General features: G+C 33.0%; 1 protein-coding gene across 1 annotated transcript in view; it reads right to left on the bottom strand.

Moving 5' to 3' along the window:
* tutl (immunoglobulin superfamily member turtle) overlaps window positions 1-27,401 on the bottom strand; it is a 654,981-nt gene that overhangs the window by 45,265 nt on the left and 582,315 nt on the right. Inside the window, exons 5-6 of the mRNA XM_085958137.1 lie at window positions 25,282-25,415; window positions 10,326-10,608 (exon numbers count right to left, since the gene is read on the bottom strand). Of these exons, the coding sequence (XP_085814263.1) occupies window positions 10,326-10,608; window positions 25,282-25,415 (417 nt within the window). The remainder of the gene's footprint in view (window positions 1-10,325; window positions 10,609-25,281; window positions 25,416-27,401) is intronic.

The following is a 27,401-nucleotide window of genomic DNA, read 5'->3' as shown; positions in this document are numbered from 1 at the left end:
TAGATTAAAAAATGTCAGGGTAATTTTATTTTTACAGCTGCGATTTTTTTTACTACATTTCAAATTTATTTGTTATTTTTATCGGCTCTCTGTTTCTGGATATATTTATTTTAGCTAACAACATCATCAGTGGGTCTATTCTATACTTATTGACCGCTAAAGTGATAACTATTATCAAACTTAGGGTATGTTTGTATCAAAGTATTAGCACTTAATTGTAACAATTGCAATAATTAGGTTGGTTGTAATTGATGCAATGAGTGCTATATTTTAACAACACCTCTCTTGACTGTGATAGAATTTAGAGCGAGATAGACAGTTTTGACTGTTTAGACGGCCAACTTATTGTAACAATTATAATACCTCAATACAAATATGTAATAAATACTATCACGTTATCACTTTAGCGGTAGATAGTCGCCTTGTGTATAGAATAGACCCGTTGTAATATTTAACAAGTTATAATTACAACGGATTTACTAAGAACCACATAGTCACAGACGGAAAAGCAACCAAAGGTATGATTGCGACACTGTAATGCAGAAACTATAGATAACGACTGCGGTTTTAACACTTTTTTTAGAAAAAAAGCATATATGTTTTAAAATGTGAAATGATCACCAACCTCGTCTATGAGAATATATTAGAAGATGAAAAATCAAATAAAAGTTTTGAGGGTCTACGTGCCGTGTAAAGGTTAAAAAATGATTAATTTATGATACCTTTAATAGCAATGTTTAAAGCATAGACTTTATAGGAGAGACATATAAAAATGGGAGATAGGTTCCATTACTAATAAACTCAACGTAATTATACAATTTTAGTAATAAATAAATCGAATTAATTTTTTTATTTGTATATTTCTCGACCATGTCCGATCCTAATAAGATCATATGGGCCTACACAAAGTAGAGGTTTATCTAAACAGATTTTGTTTTTACAAGAAATGGATGTCAGCCATTTGCCCAACCTATCAGGTCCATACTCTGACTCATACACAAATTGAAAAACAATATGTGTAATTGCCAGTCTCAGGATTAGAACCTGGGACCCACGACGCTATAGGCAGACGCTTAAGCCTTGCGGCCGTCGTGGGTGTTATATTTTAATAAGTTATATACACATCTTATTAGTATCGGACATGTTCGAGAAATATACAAAATAATAAATAAATTGACATGGTTTGCGATTTAAATTCAATTTAATATAAGAAAATAATATATTCATTCAATGTCGCTACTTTGTCAATAAACGCACTACGTTGTAAACAATTCGTAACAATATGTCAAGAAAAAGAATATTGAAGAGAAATTTATTTATTAAATTCAGTAAAAACACGTTAAAAGTTGTAAGCCAGAGATGAAATAAAATTGAAACTGAAGAGCAACATGAATTTGTTAAAACTATAAGAAGTCATGCAAGAGTCATGAACACCTGCATCTTAAAATTCACCAAATGGCAAAAATGACGATACCAATATTCACAAAGGGCCGTAGTGTTTTTAAATATAAATATTTAATGTGTTAAAGCAGAAAATCAGCTGTAAAATAATATTGGTCCGTTTTCGTAACCGTGCAAAAAAGCCGAGCTAAAAGAATTAGATAAAATATATATTTTTATGATTTCATAATATCACATCATTTTATATCAACGGTCTGTCGGTGGAAACACCAACTACAAAGTATTAACTAACATAGGGTACCTACAAACATTTTGATAAAGTCTCCTTCCTATTATTACCTATCCACCCTTGTAATCACAACAAACCACGTACTCGTTGATGAGATTATGATTAAATTTGATGATTAACCTAACCACTACTATTTGACTCAAGATCTTCTTTACATGATAACGCAAAATTCAGGGCCGCCACGAGGGTTACTGCGACCTGTGTGCACAAAAATGCCGTTCTAAGTCAGATAGAGTTTTCTAATAAAAGAGGCTATCAATATGTCGTTGTATTGATTTACCATGAAAAATTCCTGCGATGATCACATTACCAACGATGAGGTTTTTAGAGGAGCCAAGAGAACTTATAGATTAATTATCAAAACAAGACAAGCTGCATACTTCGGCCATATTTTACGCAAAGAGAAGAATGACTAATTACTTAACTCATAACGCAAGGAACGTAAATGTAGAAGAGATTCTCTTGACTTAACCTCCGTATGTGGATGAATGTTCAAGGCGATGACCACTTACGCACTTCAGTTTCAGTAAAATGTTAGAACATGTAACACTAACCAAAGTTTAAATTATAGATTTAAGTTTTGTACTATGCCATTTGAGTCGTTTTTACGGCCCGAGTTTCGCCTTTCGGCATTTTCAGACACTATGTGCACTCACCAAAAGGCAAATACACACTGACAACGAATAAAGTTAACTCTAACTAACATAACAAATTAATACAATAAAGTAGGTAAAAACTTTATCACCTACCTATTAAGTCAAGGATCATAATATAAAAATATAACAAACAAATTATGAATAGTTGAAGTGTTTGTAGAAAACCTCTAACTTATCACTAATATAATAATACACTTGATAAGCTTATAAATCGTCAAAGCCTAATAATAGATTATTAGTAATTACTAATTATAAACAATAAAAATAATGTAACGAATATTAGCACATTAATGGAGTTAACTAATGATATAATATATCTATGATAATATCAGTCTTTAAAAGTTATTAGTTAACTCATTCACTGCTGACCAGTTAATTACCACAACTAGGTCAGTGCTAAAGACACGCTTGGCGTGTAGCAATTGGCATAATAATTAAATGTGGTAATTAACTGGTCAGCAGTGAAAGTATATGTATCTAATGGCTACACGCCAGGCGTGTTTTGAGCACTGACTGTGTTAAACAATTAATATTCAATAATATTCTTACATGATACCTACCTACTTTTTATATAATATTATTTTTTTAATATAACAAATACACGAATAAACCCACCTAATATATATATACATAGGTATATACATCCACATACATACATATAACTGTTTTCTATCAATATCATTAAACCCTATAGACTCGCATGTAAACCATCATAATATAGGATATAGCAATAGGCTATTAGGAAAGCTAAGTTGATCATTCAAATTATATTATATTAAACAATTATGGTAATTTAAATTTTGTTTATATTCAGACTACCTTCATACATATTATCTGATATTAAGTATCGTTACACAAAATCAAATACACGGAAATAACATTACATTATTTATTTAAATAATGGTTGCCTAATTAATTAAACTACTTCAATTTCTGACGAATGCGTTTATAAGTAAAAACTTATCTGCAATTAATGATTTAGACCGCCGAATCAAAGGGTGGCTAAGCATTTGTTTTGGAGACAAATCCATAAGGTGCGGCCGCCCCGTTGGATTGGCCGCTCGTATTAGCCGCATACACTGCACGCACGGATGCGGCGACCCTGACTCCATATCATATGATTGCCTAGCCCTAATTTCATACACATCCATAATACGTGACGTTATGGCTTGTGGAAGGGATGAACGAATCCACTCCACCTTATGCCCTGGGGAACAATGCATCAATGCAGACTTTTCAAAAATTCACGCGTCCAGCCCGCCGGGGGTGCGTGCCTTTTATGAGCCTCCGCGACAGAATAATATTCTAGTAAGCAAAGATAACACTAATATGGCTTGGTGTTATAGACCTTAGGGGTGCGATTGTGGAAGGGACGGCGAAGGGTTGAAGATTAAATTTGCAATACAGGTGTCCCATGAAATCGAATGAAAGATTTCGACAACTTAACATATTGCATAAATAAGTTTCTGCGATTTTCATTCGGTTTCTTGCCACGTGCTTACGGTAACCACTTGTGGGTTAGATAGTTGAGCATCGAGCTAGTGGTTTTAAGTGTTCTATCTAGGCGCAGGGAATGCACACCTAGTTGTTGGAAATGTGAATTACGTTATAGTGGTGAAGGGTGGAGGTAAGCTGTTAAGATCCGCCATAAATAGTACACACTAAACATTGTCAGTCATAAAAAAATATTTTCATTGAAATAAGACTACAATTTTATTAACAGATGGTGTTAGTTAGTTTTTAAAATTCAATTAAACCCAGCGAAAATTAGGCCATAATAGATAGTAGTCAAAGAATACTCGTCTACACTATAAAATATCTAAAATTACGCAATTAAATCATACATAACTTTGAATATGTTATAGATAGAATAATATTAATAAATATAGTTTGGTTTAGCCAGGGCTTAATGATTTAAAAAAAAAAATAACCAACAATATGATGTGTAATAATAATATGTACCTACTTTTAATAAAAAAAAAAAACAAGTATGAATGAAAAATTGTGTACAATTTTGTCGAATCGCCCAAAATATACCTCAACTATTATGGTTTGGTTTATGCAGGGTTTGATTGAATTTTAACAACAAACCAATACATACCATCTGAAAATTGTAGTCTTAGTTCAATAAAAACAAATACGTATAACTAACAAAGATTAACGTGCAATATGTATGGCGGATCTTAACAGCCTACTTCCACCCTTCGCTACTATTTCGTAGTATGTGTAGTACTTGGTGTGCGAGAATATGATATATACAAATAGTATGTGAAATGCAGTCCAAAGCGTATGGTTATCAGCAGTCTGTATGGTATCCATATTTAGTAAACAATTTGTACAATGGGCGCGATGCCCGAGAGATGCGGGTTCGATTCCTGCGAGGTGTCTTGCGTTTTTCAAGGGGGTTTTTTCTATTGGTTGTAGTATGTTTTCTCGGAGGTCTTTTCAAGATTATGCATGTTCAGTAGTTAGAATGTCACATTCTTGAATCTTGTGAATTATTCGCTGAATGGAAAAGGTAGTTAATTGGGATAATTATTGGCAAGTTCAGGTGGGTTGCAACAGAGAATCTTGGAGTGATCCGTGACGTCGGTTAGTGATTGAAGTGGTGCCTAGAGAACCCGATCGCCAATAGTAGCTCAATTTGGAAAGCGCTTCAGTGAGAATTAAAAGCCATTAGTTAAAATTTGTCGCAATTACGTGTGACTCCTTTAGCATAGTGGTCTATGTGCGTGGGCGCGATACCCGTGAGATGCAGGTTCGATTCCTGCGGGGTGTCTTAATTTTTTCACAAGGATTTTTTCTATTCGTCATAATATATTTTCAAGTGTTTTCAAAATTATGTAGGTATATCAATGACATTATTAATGGACGACTCACTCAATACAGTAGTTAGCAAATAAATTTACGCATAGCGACATTCGCACGTGTATAGGTAGACGTCACGCAATTTCCATTATGCGACATCACGCATCGGGAATTTATAGCAATATCACCTTTATTGTAATGGCGTTAGAACAGTGTTTCTGGTGACAATCATCATTTGAGCGAACCCGTTCGAACCGAACCATTCGGCAGACCCGACACAAAGCATCGGGAATTTATAGCAATATCACCTTTATTGTAATGGCGTTAGAACTGATTATGCCATTCGGCAGACCCGACAAAAAAGTGAGTGTCATTTTTCTTTCCAGATGCGTCGTCCATATTAATATGTCATTGAGGTATATGTATGATAATAGCAGTTTTGTTGCTTTTGCTAAGAGCAACGTTTAATCACATTTTTTAAAAGCTAATATTGTTTCGCAGCATTTGCATTCATCCATTTTATCTTACAAGTATTTATTGCACCCAAAGGGGTTGCTAAAGAAATTAAACTAAATGTCAATCAAGCTAAAACAACATCCATGTTTTCGAATAAAGCTCATATAAGTTAATCCCTCGTGATCAAAGCCTACGAATCTGAGAAAGTCGACGATTACATAATTATATTATTTGGGCGAAATAATCTCCTCAAAACGACATAAGCCATAGAGTGAGTAGAAGAATAAACAGAGAAGAAAGGAGAAAAGGAGCAAGACAGAAACATACAAAGTATATGTATAGTCTTGAGAGTGGACTTAAGTTAATCTTGATACCGGTGTTAGTCTATGTATTTGATATATCGAAATATACTATGTATAACTAATTTGCGGTTTTAATATAATTAATATTATATCGCTACAAAATTGGATTCCACTGATTAAATGCTATATTTCAAAATCAATCATGAATATACGTAAGTATTGTATCAATTTCTCTTCAAGAAATAGGTCGTCAATTAGGCATATTACGTTTAATTAATGTACTAGATATTGATATCATGTTATGACATTTACAAAAACAAAAGTTTAACTAACCATTATAGTAATATTAAGATTTATTGAAGATACTACGATGTTTTAGTTACATAAGCCATTATATTTTTCAAATGTTGTATTAATACATAGTGAAAAAATAATAACATAATTGTTAATTAACTATTTTTTTGTGAATTATTCGTTGAATAAAAAAAAAAGTTAATTAAAAATTATTAGCAAGATCAAGTAAGTTACAATAAAAAATCTTGGAGTGATCCGTGACGTCGGTAAGTAATTAAAGTAAACCTACTTTGATTTAAAATACAAAAGCCGTTCGCTAATAGTAACGAAATATGGAAGGCGCTTCAGAGAGTATTAAATTAAGAGCCATAAATTAAAATTTGTCGCAATTAAGTATGGCGCATATAGCATAGTGGTATATGTGCATGGGCGCGAAACCCGAGAGATGCAGGTTCGATTCCTGCAGGGTGTATTACTTTTTACAAAAAAGATTTTTTCTATTGGTTATAATATATTCTCTCACAAGTGTTTTCACAATTATGTATGTTTAATAACATGATATTTCGAGTTATGCATAAATAACACTAAATGTTGAATTGCGAATACTTCTAATTTTGATTCTTTATGTGGTATTTTGCGGTGTTTCTATATTCTAGATAAAACATAACATTTTCGAAGAGTTAGGCATCGTAATTTATGGCCACGATTCTTCGTATGCTTTGAATATAAGTGGTGAATAAAATATGGCATTTCGTTTAAAAAAAATAGTGCTTGATTCCAGTAAAAGGCCAATTGTAAAGGCTGTGTACAGTGTAGTGGCGCCCAGCGTGGGGCCGAGAGGAGGCGGTGTCCCCTCCCACTTTCCCTACGTCTCACGACTCCCTCGGGAACCATACATCAGTGCAGTGGGAAGGGACTTTTCCTATTGATCCTGGAGTGGGGCGTTCGAGAACGTGGCGGAAATACAAATGCAGGAAGATTAGTAAATTTTTAACTAGGCAATGCCGGAGGGTTCTTTTTGGAACTTGTCGAAGTTTTAAGTTTGCCGGATCGATCGGAAATGTCGCGATGCCGAACAAAGTTTCCATTTTTATCATCGCCCATATTTCATCTACTTACCATACTTCTGACTAAACACCTTTACACGTTTCCTTATACAAGAATCTTGTGATACTAGTAATACAGTAGATACAGTATATTATTTTTATAAATTCATGAAGTACCTACTGAATATATACACGGTTTAACAATGTAATTACATTTTATATACTATGTACTTAACATTGATTTGAATAATAAAATATTAATTTCAATATTCATTAAAAGAACGACGAAAATACAAATAATTTTATGTTAGTTTAATTAAGACGTCTGTTACAATTAAAATTGTAATATAATTGATCACAAAGCAGATTGCCTCCTGATTGGTGTAATTTTAATTACTTAAGCTAAAACGTAGTTATAATTAACAATTAGTTTGACTAATAGACGGATCGATAGCTTAGAGACGAAAACACTCACCCGGAAAATGAATGTCGCAAGTTCGAATTCCACTTGGTCCAACTTTTTTTCAAGAATATATATTTTTCTATAATATAAATATTATATGATCTGGAGTTATACCACTTAAACGCCAATTAATTGATAAAAAAATATTTATGCATCATTGACAACATCAGATTTACGGGAAAATTGACTTGTTAAATTGAAACAATGGGAGGAAAAAGGTGTTCCAATTAATGGAGAGCACCTCAGTCACCTGCGCTTTGCAGATGATATTGTTGTACTCTCACAGGACCCGAAAGACCTCCAAGGTAGAATGCAAGAACTCGCGGATGTCAGTCAAACGGTCGGTCTAAAGATAAATGTCTCAAAGACAAAAGTGATGAGTAACTGTTTTTCGGACCCTGCGATTATCTGTATTTCTGGCACCCAACTCGAGCAAGTCAGCAGCTACGTCTATCTCGGACAGCAGGTGTTCATAGACGGAAGCATGCACGATGAAATTGCTCGAAGAACAAAGCTGGGATGGAGTGCTTTCGGACGTCTGAATAGTGTCTTCAAGAGTGACCTACCATTATGTCTTAAGCGTAGGGTGTTCAACCAATGTGTGCTACCCGTGCTCACATACGGCTGCGAGACGTGGACCCTCAACACGAGAGATGTCCAAAGGCTAAGAGTCACACAGCGAGGCATGGAGAGGTGCATGTTGGGCATCACGCGAAAGGACCGCAAGAGAAACGAATGGGTTAGGAAGCAGACAAGAGTACGCGATGTAATAGACGTTGCCAAACAGCTGAAATGGAGATGGGCGGGGCACATTGCTCGCCGAAAGGACGGCCGCTGGACAAATGCCGTCATCCAATGGTACCCAAGGGGTACGAAACGGCCACAGGGTCGCCCTAAAAGCCGCTGGGTTGATGAACTGGTAAAGTTCGGCGGAAATACGTGGCAGCGAACGACACAGGACCGAGAGAGTTGGAGAAAGCTTGGGGAGGCCTTCATCCAGCAGTGGATTGACCCCGGCTGATGATGATGAAATTGAAACAATAAGCATTATCGTATGTATTAATTTACAAGATTATTTTTAACATTTGAAAAAGAGATTTTTTTCTAGAATTTGCTATAAATCAGTTTTCTAAAAATTTCAAAGGATACACTTCAATGTGTATTATCGAACGTTATTTGTGGTGAAATGAGGTGGTCAAGACACACTCATTGTTTCTTAATATAAAATTACATTATATTATGTTCTTCAACATCGCACTGAGTGATCAATAGTCAGTGTATCTACGTGGCGGTAATATAATATATTATACTTAAAAAAACGTATTCTGTAACAAATATCACACATTCTGTAACAATATATAGTTCGCTAAAAATCTCAAATGAAAATGGGCTAGACACATAGATTGAAGAAGGGCCAATCGCTGGACAAACCTAGTCATACAGTGGATCCCAAGAGGTAAAAAATGTCCGCAAGGTAGATCTAGAGGCCGCTGGTTCGATGAAATGGTTAAGTTCTGTGGAAATACATGGCAACGTAACGCACAGAATCGAAAGGAGTGGAATCAGCTTGGAGAGGCCTTCAATCAGCAGTGTACAAGCTGATGATGATGATAACCATTGCATTACCATACATATCATGTAGAGAGCCCGTCGAAGACATGATAAAAAAATGCACGTTGATTTCCCCAGATAAGGTAGGTACGTAATTGGTGGAATTGGTAGAGTGACTCAGAATTATTCCCCGTGCAAGATATGTTAATATCATTTTCACATTGTGAATGCCCGATAGGTATTTTCTACTAAGGAGCGAATATTTAAGCATTTTTAAATAAAAAAGTGATTTAAAAAGACCAGGAAATATTAGTATTTTTTTTACTAATTAAATATATTATATACTTACAATAGGCGGGATAAAATTATATTTAGTTATTGAGGTTTATAAAACCTAGTTTAGGCACTAATATTATTAAACGTATAAAGTAACTGAGGCAATTTACTATTATCACTTGTCTTTTAAGTGGAGAATATTGCGGCTCCAAAGAGTTGTCATAATAAGAAACTTTTTAACTTATATTCAGACATGAAAAACACATATGAATTAACCAGGCTCGGTATTTGACCACGTTATGTTCTGATGCTAGTTCAGTATATATTATCTCACGGATAATATACGATTTTATGTACTTTTTGTGTCAGCTGACAGTTTACCTGTAAAAAATACCGACTATGTCCGATCCTAATAAGATCATATAATTTGGGCGTTCACATAGTGGAGGTTTGTATTAACAGATTTTGTGTTTACGAGAAATGGATGTCAGCCACTTGCTCAATTTATTAGGTCCATAGTCTGACTCATACACAAATTGGAAAAACAATATGTGTACTTGCCAGACCCAGGATTCGAACCTGGGACCCACGACGTTATAAGCTAATGCTTAAGCCACGCGGCCATCGTGGGTGTGAAGCTTTACGCCCTAATGTATATAATGTACCTACATTCATAAGAAAACAATAATTAAATGCTCGAAAAAAAGAAACTCTGATATGATGAATTTTGCTGGTAATAATAATTATAGTCGATGATGTAGTAAGATAATTAAATAGACTTACCCAAATTGACATAAATGATATCCTCGGGCGTGACTGAGAATCTCGGAGGCGCGTGCACGTCCAAGTGGAACCAGGTCCCGTTCTTGTGCGAGTTGGGGGAGCGGTTGAGGAACACGACCTTGCACTCGTACCAGCCTTGGTCCGTCTCCCGGATGCCGGTCAGGTTGAGCGAGGCGGCGCCGTAGGGTGAGTCGTGCGCGACCCTGGACACCCTGCCTTCGTAGCCCTCGCCGCTGTGCGTCGGGTACGACTCGTACCAAATGTAGATCGGGGTCTCCACGCCCTGTGTACGCGCGGGTGAGGGGTGCACCAGCGCGGAAACGGTACAAGTTAGGAATTTTTCGATCGCAAATGGTGCTGGTCGATCACGGCCAGGTTTTAGACGACGACAGGTTGATTGACAAGAAAAACTCAAACACTAAAACTTTGCAAGTTGACCCTCAAAATAAGAAAAAATACTACATAATAATTACAAATAAATTAAAAATGGTACCTCTTATTCAAAAATATATTGCAAAAATAAATTATAGATGTGAGTTAATCCAAAAGACGTGAGGAAATTTGGTGAATATGAGTTATTTATGGGGTTACGTTAGATTGTTTAGAATCATAGCGTTCTAAAAGTCTGCTAGTAGGAGTTTATTCAAGGACGAAAATATAACCAAAAAATACAATAATTTCAAAATGTAAAATTGTTATTTTGCTCAAATATCTCAATATGCATTTAATAAAAAACTGGTAATTAACCAATTTTTGAAATACAGTAAAAGATCGTAACTTATAACTGAAGAAAACACGCTAATGTTACGGATACACCAGCTGTAAAACGCCGTTGATACCGGATAGAAAAAGAAGTCGTATGTTTCTCTTCAGTATCAACCTTCTTTTACGGCTGGTATGTCGAGTTTCTGAAACGTATTCCAGAAGCGAATTTAGCAAAGTTTGTCTCAAAGCTCTACACTTTCGAGTTACCAAATATACGTTTTCTACTTGACTAAATGTTTTATAATAAAGAATGCAATGTGGATTTATAAATAGGTTTCTGAGTTCCCTGAGCTTTATTGAAATATTTACTACATTAATTAAAGCGAAAAGATTACTTCGTAAAATAAATCGTGAAATAAAGCCTAATATTTTTTCGGTTAATAGTATTTTAAAAGTATATGAAGCAAACATATTATAATTCTATATGCATAGCTCTAATTTGAAAGAAAATGTGTTGATTTAATGATAGTACCAGTGGCAGTGACTCGATATGCTGACATGTTTAGAAGCCCCATTAATTCAATATTTCGACTTAGTGACAAACCGAAATTGAGTGTTAAATTAAACGGATAATTACGTTTCAACGATTTGATTTAATATTGATAATGTGTATGAAAACTGTTGGAACTTTCTGATGAAGTGACCAGCTCTTGCTTTACGGAAAATCGTCACTGAGTGGCAGAATACCAGATTCCTGAATTAATATTCTTTCATTTTTTTTTAAATGAAATAGTTAGGTTATTTTTGTAATATTGATATATCGACTGTTTAATCCACAAACCGGTTAACTTCACTTGAGCAAATTGTTCAGGAAGGAGAAAAAACATAATAATTTAACTATCGAACGGAATTTTACAATTCCACAAATAAGCTGCACTACGAATTAATACACTATTTTAGCTTCTCTTTTATAATTATATAAAGAGCGGTTAAATTTATGATATCGGATATTGGTACCAGCGGCTGTTTTGTGTGAAGAACAATAATGCATTTATTTATAGTTAAGAATTAAAAAATATATAGTATGAGCATAGAAAACATGCCATCAAAATTTTATTTTTTGGTCAAAATTGCAGTTACAAGGTTTGCGGATTAAGAAGTCGATATGGCTTGTTTCACTGTTTATTTAATCGATTTTTTTTAATAAGACATCCAACGAATGTTTCATACGATGGAAATAATTTATGCTCTCGGTATTCTGTTAAAATTCCACAACAATTAGTACGTAGCAAAACAATCAAGATTTTCTCGGGTATTTCCTGTTGCCGGCACGCGATTTTGCAATTTTTATAAAGCCTGACTGAAAATAATGGTGATTAATTGATATAACATACTAATGTGAAACGGAAGCCTATTGCCTGTAATTTCACTGTAAATAAATCAATTTTACCAAGGCACACAGAGAATCAAAGTCACTTTAACACTGCATTTACGACTGGAAAAATGCTTTTCTTCAGTGGAAAAATTATGTTTTGTAAGTATTAAGTTGCAACTATATACTTACAATCAAATTATATAAAAGCTTCCTGTTTCTTCTTGAAAGATATCGATTGACTAATACTTAGTTACTTTCGACACGGTTTGTTTTAACTGGTTATTCGTGTTTGAAAAATGTATTATAAATTAAGTTATAGTACAATATTATATGTGGCAATATCCACATAATACAGTGTATGAAAATACACGAATTAGGTATTAGCATAATAATAATATAATTTAAGGTCATTGTACACTAAAATATCGCGAGATATTAAATTTAATTGATTTCTTATGGATTTTTTTCTTTTCTTTTATCCATGTCCGATCCTAATACGAGCATATCGGCCTCGACCGTTTGTATTAAAAGATTTTTTGTTTTTACGATAAATAGATGTTAGCCACTTGCTCAAGCTATTAGGTCCACAAATTGAAAAACAATATGTGTATATGCCAGACCCAGGATTCGAACCTGGGACCCACGACATTATAAGCCGACGCGTAAGCTGCTCGGTCATCGTGGGCGTAATTATGAATTAGTGTCATATTAACATGTTTCAGAAAATCTAATTTCATTGTAACCGTCAAATAAACAATTCTCAGTAATGACGTATTTTCAACGGGGGAGTTGCTGATTTACATGTCAAATGTTTTTAATGCTTAGACCCTCCGCCATTAAGATGACTACGCGCAACTATATATTATATCGTATAATATAGCAGTCTAGGTATATATTTACAGGACGGTTCGAAAATGTGGCTATTAGGCGAAAAGTATAAGGAAGTTTCGCATGTGGAACAATCCATATTGCGATCAAATGGAATGCTGGTCGACGGCATGGTTGAGGGTAATAAATTCCCCGCAGCTGCGTCGTTCTTTTGATCACATCGCGGATTGGTAGTGCGCGAAAGCCCCGCATATGTTTATACACATGTCCAAACTTTCCTTGAAATGGACACATAGACTGCTATAATCAACGATATATGTAACGAGGATTTATGAGGATTGTTTGTTTGGCAGTTTTATAAAAATCTAAATTTCTTAAATATGTTAATACGACGCGACGCTTGTTCATAATAAATGAAATGAAAATAAAATTTAATCTCGAGCATAGTTGTGTAAAAAGAAGAAGTTAAAATTATTTATATTAATTAATTAAAGTAATTCAAAGTCATTATAAAATAATTTAAATCTAATTCTGTATTTGAAATAATTACAAGATAAAAATAACTTTTTATATACCACGTTTTAAAATTTTCTGTTGAATCATATAAACTTGACAATTCTATGTATTAATAAAAAAAATTTATTGTACTTGATAGAAATACTGAAATATCATTTTTATATTTCATATTGATTTCCATAGTAACACACGTAAATATTAATAATTTAGTTACTAGGACCATCCCCTTAGCAACCAATAATAGTATTTTACTTTTTACGGATTTCTTCCGAAATAACTTTTCATACAAAACAGAATTAACTGAAAATGAATTCAATTCTACTTAAAGATGGCTAAAAGTATTAAAAGAATGCATTGGCATTGTGTTCTGATATATTCTATTTCCAGTTTCAAATGTCTAGCTAGTCGGAAAGTTAGTTAAAATCGATTGCAAGATTTGTACTGGATAAACAACCACCGGAAAAACAAGAATACGAGCTAATAAAAACGTGGTAAAATATAAACTAATCATAGTCTTGTATATAGATTTGCAGAAATTCACATTGCATTAGAAAATATAATCATTAATAATAAATAAGAAAACTTCAGAAAGTACTTCATCACACGATCAATAGTGTTTGAATTTTTTCAAGGACAATCACATTATCTTCACGGTCAATTCCCTGGCCAGTGGTCATTACATATTTTATAAGAATCAATTTTTACCTGCAGAGGTGTGGAAATGAACGCCAAAGCTCGGCCGTTTTTATTCAATATACTTAAAGCTCTAAAGCACTTATTTTTTAAGGTTTTGTAATAGAAACTCACTCAGCATTGCATTTGTTTAATAATCGATACGCCATTAATTCCATAACTAACATAATGTCTCCACGAATATATTTATTAAAATGAATAAGTAGATAATTATTTAATAGAATTTAGGTATTGAAGAAGAGTCATATAAAATTATTACCATTAACTGTGAATACTTGATTTAGATTTTGTACTATTCCATTTGAATCGTTTCTAGCGAACTGATTTGTGTTTTCCAGAACATATGAATGTGCACAGTATCGGTGAATGTATAAAACCGAAACCAGCGCATCTATTCTATACATAATATTGCTTTCGGTCGCTACGGCAGCTATCTAGGGTAGATTTGTATCGAAATATTAGCGCTTATTCTAACAATTACAATAAGTGCTATGTTTTAACAGTATCTCTTTTGGCTGTGGTAAATTTTAGAGCGAGATAGACAGTTTTGACTGTTTAGACGGCTAACTTATTGTAATTATTACAATAAGCGCTAATACTTCGATTCAAACCCGCCCTATATAGGTGGTGTATCGGCCAAAAGCAGTCTTGTATATAGAATAGATGTGCTGGTTTACTAAAAAACGATTTAAATGCAATTATACAAAATCTAGTTCAAATTAAAATATGTATTTACGTTAATTTGGTTCTAGAATCATATATACAAACAGATTCAAATAATATATGAATTTGCCACATGCGGGATTCGAGCCCGCGTTTCACCGTTTCGGAAGCGGGCAGTATGTCTCATTTATAGCAGGTGTAGTTATTTGTGTAAATGTTCAATATGTATTTCATTGTAGTAAAATACAATTTTGTGGTAAATTTATGCACCACGTATTGCATATTTAAAAGTTTCGCGATAATTGGCAAATTAAATAAAACTATAATTGTTTGATATTATAATAGTGAAAGGGAATTTAATTATATCAATTCAATATTATGAATATGTAAATATATAAAATACAAAGAAAAGATTGTGGTTATGAAGGAATACTAATATAATTGTTATTAACTGAAGAATGTTATAAAATATTTCTGAGATTGACTTAATAGATTCATTCGTCAGTATATATTACAGGAAATTGTTTTATTTTCCTCACATTCCGAAACGAAGGAAACTTTGAATTGAATTGCATGCTTTATAATATGCAAAGTGAGTTGGCATTTCTAAAACGACGGTATGAACTTTTCATTTAAGCTTCGCTAACTCAATTGAGCTTTAAGCTATCGGAATGGAAAGCGCACGAACGAGCTGGCGAATAATGAATAGATGCAATTGGTTTTACTCCGTGCACTCCTGCTAGTGTATTAACTGAGTGAGTTTTCTTAGAGCGTCGAAAAATGACTCCGCCTGCGTCGCTCACTGTACCACATCTCCGCAGGCGTCGCTTTTCAACTCAACGTCGGGATACCGTCCTCGGTAAACCTGTTTTCATACAGCCATGCTAATAATGAATATTCACAACACATAAGGATACATTTATTGTAAATACGTAGCAATTATAAGACAGTAACTAAACTCTACTTATATTTTATGATTTTTACCCGAACGAGAGAATGAAACACTTAACAATAATAAACATTAATGATAAAGAGTTGTAAACAAGTTATAAAGAAGTCATGTAATTTTAAAACCTTAAATTAAGTAAGTTAATACAGATTATCTATCATTCTCTCGTTTGGATTGAAAAAAAAAATTCTCCCAACGCTGTAAATAACAATAAATTTATATTATTGTATAGTTTAACTGGATCCAAGAGAATATATTTCTGTATTTTTTCAGTCAAAAATGAATTAAATATATTTATGTACATATAGTAAAAAAAAAATATGTCCTGTTAGTTAATGCAATATTTTGTGTAGCAAAATATATTCTCTTGGTTGATTGATATGTCGTTTTAATCGTGTATGTCTTTAATACAGATGTTTTGTGCTTTAGAGAAGAACATGCAACAGTAATAAAAATAAGAATAGATACCTAGTCATGCACTTAAACTATTAATTAAAATTCTATCTGTGATCCAAGCTTGTATCGAATGCTTACTAGTATATTTTAATACACAATTTTGTTTATATAAATTGATAAACGTTAACTATTTATTAATTACATGCCCTATTCCAATATTTATAATCATAAATTATAATCTGTTGTTAGTGTTTTGTGCTGGCCAATACAATAATTAATTATTAGGACAGAGTGCTATGCGAAAGATTTGTGAAGAAAGGTATTGCAAATATAAGAGTGCAATAAAAGTAATCATTAAAATATTGTGTACTAAATAAAAATAACAAATAACATAAGGTATGCCAAAAGTTTCTAAAATATATATATCTAATAACTTGCAATGGAAACGGTCATTTACGAGCTCTTAAGTTATCAATTTTCAATACGTAAGTAGGGACAACATTTACTTACTTATAATGCATTAGATTTGCCCATGTAAATAACACTTAGGAAAGCTGAGGTTCATACGAAAATTGTTAACATACTATATTAATATAGATTCAACGATACTTGATTAAATAATTTTGTTTAAACTAATAAATACTATAAATTTTGAAGAGGATCACAGTTTATTACGAGTAAATTATATATTGTTTAAATATAATGCTACTTTTATAGATTATACTAATGTATTATTAAATAATCATGCAAGCTCATGAAAAGCTAAATCCTTTAAATGATAATATACTGTTTTTCAATTCGATTAGTAGATACAACAATAACTTATTTGTAATTAAGTAAAATTCTAATAATACCATTAAAAAATTAGGACAGAAAGCTTAACGGCCCACGTGCTCGTCGTAGGTCAAAATTGAGTATTTATTGTATTTTCAAACCATGATCCTGGACACTCCGTAAACGTTGTAGATAATCTATTTATATAATTTTGAAGCCTTATTATCCTTTATAGTTATTTTAAACATTTGATGCCTAATTCTTGTCAAATTTGGGAAATGGTTTTATAAATGCGTTTAAAAATTAATAAATGTAAAAAATCTTAACACCACTGCACAGTTATGTACCGAAATATGACCATATTCTAAAACATTAGAGCGAGAGGTTTAAAAGAATACTATTTTATGTAACAAAAATACTTTATGCAGTTATAAAATGTTTAAAATAACTCTAAAGGATAATAAAGCTTCACAATTATATAAATAGATTATCTACAACATTTAAGCAGTGTCCAGGATCATGGTTTGAAAATACAATAAAAACTCAATTTTGACCTTCGACGAGCATGTCCCCCCCTAATTCATTTAAGTTTTGTATTTTTCCATTTCAATCATTTTTGTAACCAGAGATTTGTATTTTGACAGTGTTGTATACTATGAATACTCACGAATATCACACGTAAACGTGAGTAAGCATATAGTTACTATGGGTTTGGGAAACTTTATAAAGCAATGAGAAGAACCCATCTAGCAAAATAACGAATCAAATGGAAAAGAACAAAAATTTAATAATTGAGACTTTATAATGATATAATAATAATAATCTATCATCAAGAAAATTCATTTAAATTAAATTAGTTATTGATAAAAACTGCAAGTATGTTGATAAAATTATAAAATATTATTATGTAGCTGATATTATATTCTAGATATAACAGCTTAAAATATATATAAATATTAGGTAACTACGTCTTATTTGAGGTGCCAGTAAAATTAATATTACACTCCACATGTATTTATATGTAAATATACTGCGTAGATTTTCAAGCAATTCATTTATATTGTTATTGTCTGAATTTATATGATAAGAGAAATTTAATATAAATAAAAATATTACTTAAATGAATGGCTTTGTGTAAACATTCAACGGTGTTTAGCTTTTCATAACAATACTACAAATACAGCCGCGCTCTGGCCACGGAAGCTTTTAAGCCCGAATGACAAAGGGCCTGAAAAAGTTTAGTGCCAAAAAGCTCGGGGGCCAAAGCGTGCCACAGGAAGAGAGTAACAGACAGACGACCGGCGCACGGACAATGTTGTGCCTTCAAAAATTTTGTGAACGGAAGATTTTTTAGGATTGGTATGGTGGAATGAAAAAAATCACGCCTAGTGGCTCTCGATACGAATTGGGACAAAGGAAAAATAACGTGAAGACAAAAATATGTTTAAATTTTTAATACGAATAAAAAATACAATGTCTAAGAAGGGTTTCACAATTATATGAAAGTATAGTAAGAAAGGTAATTGGTTCTGAAGTCTAAGATATCTAATGTACATTAGAATATGTCAGAACGTCCTCCCTACTACGTAACATGTTATATGCAAAATATTGATCTAAAATTTTAATGTAGATAATTCATATTGATAAGTGCCTAATTGTAAAATTCGGTTTATTTTCTACTATAAAGACGCCACAGTTATCCATCAGTACCTACTTTAGTGTATTAAGTAAAAAATTATAATTTTTTGGTTAATAATGTAGTTTTATTCACATTTTTTTGCTTTATTTATTGCTTTAACGTAGTAACTCGAACAAAATGTGAAATGCGTTGTAACTGAGTTATTTCACAAAAGTATTTCAAAATATTTTAAGAAGTTGACTGCTTTACTATATCATTAAGATATACTATGGTAGGTACTTAGTGCATCAATGTAATGCATATTTTTGGTGTATTAGTGTATGATTTTTATTTGATATACTAAAGTATTAAGCTCATACGAAGTTCTTAAACTTACCGCAAACTTACAGTAAGAAATTGATTTTTAAGTAAAACGATGGTATCTCAAAACAATACTTTTGGTATACTAAAGTACTCATGGTGCGACATTATGCTATTTTGTTTTTTCTATGGATTTAAATTAGTAATTTTACTAATTTTGTCAGTAGATTTCATTCATTATGATTATTTGAATTCGTCTCTAAAACATTCGAATACAAATAAATTGAAAATTATAAAAGTAAATTTCATTCATAAGTAAATATTGTTTTCAGATATTAAAGATCAATTAGTAGAGTAATCGAGAGCCACTAGAAAAGGGTGTAAGAAAAATATTATATAATATAAATATATGTAATAATTTCATAAGACAAGTCGATCGACAAATTGGTGTTCGTAAGCCGATTGGGAAGTGCTCGACATGAAAAACATTATGATACTTTTATGAATCAATGATTATATACAAGAAAATTGGTGCTAAATGTTGTATCATCTGTATTCTGTTTGTATATTAATATATATAAACGGATAACTGAATGTGTTAGGGGTATTAAAAAAAATGCCATAACGTTTTTTGTCAATACATAACATGTTAATCGCATTTTGATGAAATGACGTTGTCATATAATACTGAAATAATTAGGTCGGTTCGGATTTATGTACACATAAACCAAATTGGGACGATTTTAGTGAATTCTTATTTTGATTGATCTTTTCTTATACGCTTGTGTTTCATACGGTGAAAGAGCTTTAAGCTTAAAAAAATATTCCGAAAATATGTGCCTGTCACTCTTGTGTTCATAATAATTGTGTTCTTGATCAGAACCATCTGGGAGCCCATACCTGTACTAGATTTTTTGTGCGCTTTGCCTTAAAAAAGAAATGTTCTAGAGTTACACATAAATAAGTTAAACGATTTCCTATTTAACGTACATAATTAAGTTTTGAAAACACTAAAAATAACCAAAACAAAAAATCTTTTTGAAAAAAGTAAGACAGGAATCGAACATCTCTCGGGTATCGCGCCCATGCGCATAGACCACTATGCGAAAGGCGTCATACTTATTTGCGACATATTTTAACTAATGGCGTTTAACACTCTCTGAAGCGTTTTCCAAATTCAGCTACTATTGGCGATCGGCTTTTGTATTTTAAATCAAAGTAGGTATTACTTTTATTACTAGCCGACGTCACGGATTTTCTATTTCATTAAATTTACAGTTTTAAACGACGTGCGCGTTCTACTTCAAGTGATCTAAAAAAACTGCCAAATAGTAACTAGCGAAGTTAACTCTAGCCGCCTTTACGGACCTTTCAAAAGAATTAATTATTTTAAGTTCTTTAAGATACGTCTTGAATTTTCTTTTTATAAAATATCTGATATCAGACATATAACGTGTACAGTATCAGGATTCCATTGGTGAATTGGTTTGTTCTTGAATATAACTATACATGTGGAAAAACGACTTTAGTTCAGACGCTTAAAGCTTAAAATTGAAAAATAAAAGTGATTAACAATTTTATCGGTTATTTTTCAGGCTGCAAATAATCAAGGTAGTATAATATCCTTAAACGGAGATCAATATTGTTTTTTGTCTTTTTAAGTCTTTGTTTAAGTCATTTTATACTTACAATTATGTTATTAAAAATGAAATTTCTTTCCATATATTTTAAAGTATCTTTTTAATAATGCAAAATGAAACAGTAACCTGTGCGATTGTGTCCGATGAAACCGTATAAACTCGAATAACAGCGTTTCGAATGCCCTCTTCTCGGAACGCGAAAAAGGAAAGAAAACCTTCATTATTTCTTTCCGAGTCGGCGATCTCACGTTAGCCATAAAAAGTGGCCAATAAACTGCAGAACGAGAGACACGATTAGTCATAAAAGCCAACCGAACCGTTCCGGAACAACCGTACGTTTACAGCCGTTTCAAACAAAGCGAGATTAGCATTTGCAAGATATTGTTTTAATGTATTGACAATGAACGTGACGACGCTCGTAATGGGGTGTAAGTTGGTAGTTGATAAGCCTAGATGTGGATAGGGTATAGGGATGATTGTTGTCATTATTGGTGTACGTACGGAAAATTAGTGATGATTTTAACAGTAATTTAGCAGGTATTGAAATATTCACTGAATTAAGTTTATTCGTGTGAGGCGAAATCCAAACAGCACACACATAAATGTTGTGTTAAGTTATAAAACAGCTATATTTGGACTTGCAATAAGTAACTAGATATTCCAACCTTTATACAATATAATATACATATATTATTGAAAGCTGTTTCATCAAAAAAAGTTTGCCATCAGGTTGTCTATATTGAAAAGGATATTCCAAGTGATAAAACTCGGTCGTAAGATTTTAATACGGTGAACAGTGAAAATACTGAGTATTAAATGCATTGAAAACTGACGACTTGGGATGCATCGTTTTCACCTGCAGTAAGATCCAGAAGTAGATTATCATATTATATGTACACAAAATTATAAATAATAAATTATTATATTTCATTCGTATTCATTTTACTAGAAGTTAAAAAAATAAGGCAATAATCACAGTTCAATTAAATTATAGTGATATATTTTTGAAGTTATACTTCTTTTGTGGCGTTTGGTAGAGTGAAATTGAGAACTGCGCGCGCACACCGTTAAGAAAGTGCGCGACAGTATGAAGTTAGCTGCGAATCAGTCAGCTGTATACAAATGAAAGTTTGATAGTAGAATTGTTCCGTTGCCTAGGCAACGAATGTATTATTGTCGGCCATTTGCAATTCCTTATACAATACAATTACTTAGTGACAGTTGTTACTTTAAAAATAAATTACATAATTTAGTATTATAAAATAAAGTGTATAGAAATAAACCAACGGCGCTTCAATAAGTGGCCTTTTTTCTTGAGTGTGTAATTTAACAAGATAATTAATAGTTAGTCGAGGAATCAAGGTTATCACAAGTTTTGTTTTTGTTTTGTTACGCCAAAGAAGTATAACTTCTAACGCGCGTACATAAGTACACACACCGATTTTTTTCCTTACAATGGATACGACGATTGACTATGATTTTTTTTTAAATGGGAACGTATAAAAAAGAATATACGTTGTTTTACACGTACCTATCACTAATTTAGCGTTAGTACCACCAAGTCAGAATACAGCGCGACTTCTATATATCAACCGGCACGTCAGAGCGCTGTGTATATTGTGTAAGTTAGTAAGCGGGGGACGGGGACTATAGATGTACGTAAAAGAGCGGGTGGGATTTTTAGATATGTAGTTCGCCACAATGACGTGTCGTTCACAATACAGAAGTCGTGCCGCGGTTAGGTATATCAGACATGCGTATTGAAATCATCATGATTGAGGTCTGGTGCTCTCTTAAGGCACGTTGTGTTCGGCCGTTTCGCTGTGGTGAAAGAATAAGGCATTCAACATTTAGGTACCTAATTAATATTCAATAATAGTTAACGATACTTAGTAAAAATTAAATATAACCATTGGTTATATCAATACATTTAGTTATATCAATACAACGTTGTTTAACTTGTAGTCAACTTTCGCTGATTTACAGCTCTGTGTAGGACATCTGTGAAAACTTTTGATAAACAAACTTAGTAAAATTTAGTGTTGATAATGGTATGAAAATAACTGTCGAATAAAAAAACTATTTAACGCTCACAATGGCTGAGCGATTCTGCGTCGGCTTATAATGTCATGGATCCAGGGTTCAAATCACGGGTCTGGCAAGTGCACATGTTTTTTTTTCAGTGTGTGTTTGACCTAATAGGTTCAGCAAATTAATGGTTAATATCCATTTTTAGAAAAAAAATCTGTTTATACAACCTCCACTTTGTGGACGCCCATATGATCTTCTGAGGATCGGACATGGTGAAAAAAATATATGTTGTGAATTTTATATAATTAATATACTTAGTACCTATTGAGTATATATTAATGAAACTAAATATTTACTTAACAATTAAACACTTTAAATATATTAAAAAATGTGTTTTTAATCATTCATTCATTCGCTTTTATGGCGGCAGGTTGTCAACGATATGAAAAATTGTAAGAATATGATAAAAACAGAAAAAAAAACAGTAAAACTTCAAGTAAAAGTTTATGCGAGTATTGATTAATTAATTATTATCAAAATCATGACGTGTATTTATATTTACACCTTCCAAGCCGTGGCATTTATTTATTGAAAATTCGGTCCCATCATTTTGGAGCCGTTAAAAAATACGAAATAATTTATGACAATATTCTTTACGTGGAATTATAAATATTATTGATTTTGCATAATAACCTTTTACCAAAATCTGAGTTCACTTATTTTATGGTTGAATTTAATGAAGAATTGTAAGTAAATATATCAATAGTTTTCACAGATGTTTGCATCCAAGTCCAAGATGTCTTACAGCAGGTGATTCATGAGTTAACATTGCAGATAAACTCATGTACTTGCACAAAGGTATCAATGATGATGGAGGTTTCAATACATTTAGTTAAATTATTAATAAAATTCACTTGTGACATTCATTTCAATGATCTGGTGACTAGTCAATCACTCAATATATATATATATATATATATATATATTAAATGATTCACATTAATTGGAAATTATACAGCGATAATTATAAGTTATTTAAATGGTTCAATTTATTAATTTGAAGATGTGCTAAGGTTTTATGATTCAGAAGCTGTGACAAAATATAACATTTTTTATTGGAATACCACGTCAACGTTCAAACCGTAGAATCATATATTACGTCAATATGAATCTGGGTTTGCTTTTTAATGTGAAACTTTTAGTTAAAACCTTCTCTCATCATGGGTACCTCTTATGCAATCACCGTCGATACATAGCGTAGAAACAAATAGTGCACTATCACAATATGCCAAAAGAATAAGCTTTTAGTAACGATATTACGTAACGTAGACTTTGGTTACTAATAATTAGTCGACTATTTTCACTAAATTCATGATGGTTACGTTACAGCAACAGAGAAAATACATTTTACCGTATGCGTATTATTAGTTGAAAAAAACATAGGTATTTTAATTTGTTTTGCATACAAATATTTACTTAGTGAATCATTGTAACCCACGTTGGCCGCGCGGCTTAAGCGTCGGCTTATAGCGTCGTGGGTTCGAATCCTTGGTCTCACAAATACATATATTATTTTTCAATTTGTGTACGAGTCCAGAGTATGGACCTAATAGGTTGAGCAAGTGGGTGACATACATTTCTCGTTAAAAAAAATCTGTTAATACAAACCTCCACTCTGTGGAGGCCCATATGATCCTATTAGGATCAGACATAGTCGAAGAAGAAGAAGAGAATTTTTTTTTTTATATTTTAACCAAATTTAAAAACTATTGTTTAGATTGTAAGGCCTTGTCCAGATGGCGCGATTTGACTCGCGCGCATTCCATGTACATGTGACCTCATTGAACCATCCACATGAAATCGCCACGAGTCACTTCTCGTGCGCGGCGAAGGTACAGGTGACTTTATTGATCTGTCCACATGCACTCTCGCTGTCACCTGGACATGCTTTAAGAGTATAAGAGATAGTTACAATTTTTTTCAAAAAATTTCTCCAAATTGGATAACTGAAAATCAATAATCCAGGTTAATTTTATATTACGAGTACCTAGTGTTGTCTGTTATTACATCACAATGCATATGATTATTAATTATATTGTGAAAAGAGTACAGCGTACTGTAAAGACCAAAGGGTAACTTAGCGTAATATCCACTGGATAAGTTTCTAAGTGCTTGTTGGAAAGTTTAGAAAAATCGCTTTACTTGAGATAGATGAGCGTTTGACAATAAATACGATGACATTTGATTGGCATATTGCGATAATGTAGTATTTTTGCTTAGACCGACGGCCCTCGATACATTACACAGTCGTCACTCTGTCGCGGGCTCAGCCCCAGGGCCGCGTCACCGGGAGTCCGCCCCGCTAAACAGAAAGAAGGGGGGCAAAAAAATTAAGGCAGCTAGACGGTAACAGGCTTAAGTATGGGGTGGTGGCTTCTCTTGCGTACCGTGTCGCCTACCTTCTTCTCCCACTGCAACACGTAGGGGACGGGGTGGTCGCCGGGGAACTCCACGTGGCAGTTGAACACAACACTCTCGCCGAGGATGGCGGTGATGTGCACGGCATCCTGAAAGCACTCCACTGAAACAAAAGAAGAAAGTCACATTAATTTATTTGCATCGAATCTGTGGGAGTCGTCGACGTGTTTTAGGTCATGGCAGGGTTCGGCAGTTTGCTAAGTGAAAAGAGCCAAATTGTCAAGGAAACAGGATAACAAAGGTACCAGAGAGCCACATATATGTAATATAAATATTATGTATATTATGGATTTTTAGGGGGGAAATGTTCAAGATTTTTGTATAAAAAAAAATAATTAGAACGGCGTAGAATGCATCGCTTTTGATAGCTTTACTATATCTGGCAAACAGCTACTTATTTTTAATTAAATACATGATTTTAAATTTTCATCCGATATTCTGCTTCTAAGTTTATTTTTTATTTTGTTTATAGATGAGAATGTTTGTTCGCATATATATTATCTAGAGCCAAAGATCGTGAGAATACCAAAAGCTAGTTGTTTCAATGATGATCAAAAATGTTTCAGGCCAACTATTCCATTTATAAAACATTGTTATTTCTATTTTATGCAGTTGCTTTATAGCTGTCGACTTGTGCAGAGAAATAAAATTGGATTTCTCTCTGTCGAGTTCTTCCAAGCGGCTGGTCAGATCTGCGAATTTGTTGCTCCACAGTTCCTTGCTTTTTAAATCTATTAACTGCATCTGGAGTGAAATAACATCTGTGTCGAACGGTGTCAAGTTAAGTTCATTGACATTTATTTTGAGAAGACGTACGAGCTAAGTTTGTTCGACGGCTCTATCTCATAAACTGATAAAGTTATAAGGCTGCTTGAGATGAGGTGAAATTGGAGTTTTTGTCTGAAGAGCCGCAAACGTCTATGCAAACAGCCGCTTCTGCCGACCCCTGGGTCATGGTGTTGAGGATGATGATGAAGAAGTCGAAGATGTACATATATACAATAGTAACTTAAAGTAGTTATGTTACAATACTTTTGATATAGTTCCGAGGTCCGATCTCGGTAGGATGATAATATGTTGTGTGAAGCAATATAGAGAGTGAGATTCTAACAGGCCGAGAATTTAGATTCGTGTGACATTTCCGATGAATTATTATTCGCTATTTATACATCAAAATAATATCTACTCATTATAATTTAGGAAATAACTAGGTATATTAATCGGAGTCAGCTACTTACTGACATTTGCGTCAATGGACATCCGAATAGCTGACTATAAATATTGCGGAAATAACTATTGTACTATAATTTGACACTACGGAAATGCATACCAATTAAAGAATTTGTAATTCCGGTAATATATTTAATATCGCCGATCAATATGCTGAGACAAATTGAGTTGGTATCACAATAAATCTATATCTTTTGACGCGTCCAAAGAATGCATATGGCTGAACTTATCTAGTTTTAGCTACTGCCCGCGTAAGTTTCACATTGTCATTGTATTTATTATAATGTACCGATTGTACCCTTGTACTTATCTAACCGTAAATAAACTCTCGCTTCTACATCACCACGAACAACCATGACCATCTTTCATCTGCATCACCTATTCACCGCCGAAGTAGATCCCGACAAATGTGAGAGCCGGCTAATAAAATTAACAACGTTTCGTTTTGAAAAATATTTCAAAAATAAAATAATCTTAACCGAGCCATTAATAATTAACTTCACATCTTATTTCCAGATTTTGTAATCGCTCCAAAAAGATTGAGCCCATAAATTGCGCGCAAGTAATACAAAGAAGCAGGAAAATTATAATAATACTATAGCGATAGGGATTGCAATACCGGTATTTCAAAACCGGTATTGCAGTATTTATCAATACTGAAATACCAGTTTCAAAAATCCAAAATACCGGAATTTTCGGTATTAAGAAAGCACACTCGTTTACGTTTTTGAAAATGAATTATAAGTTATGTGCTGCTAAAATGCAAATATATTGAGTAAATCCAAAAGAGGTGAAAAAATAATAAAACAATTTTCATCAAATATATTTATATAAGTAATTGTTGCGATGAATTATCATA

Source organism: Rhyacophila brunnea, unplaced genomic scaffold (assembly GCF_057557595.1).
Source record: "Rhyacophila brunnea isolate RB1 unplaced genomic scaffold, BYU_Rbru_1.0 scaffold_11, whole genome shotgun sequence".
Taxonomy (NCBI): Eukaryota; Metazoa; Arthropoda; class Insecta; order Trichoptera; family Rhyacophilidae; genus Rhyacophila; species Rhyacophila brunnea.
This window is presented reverse-complemented; position numbering and strand designations above follow the sequence as displayed.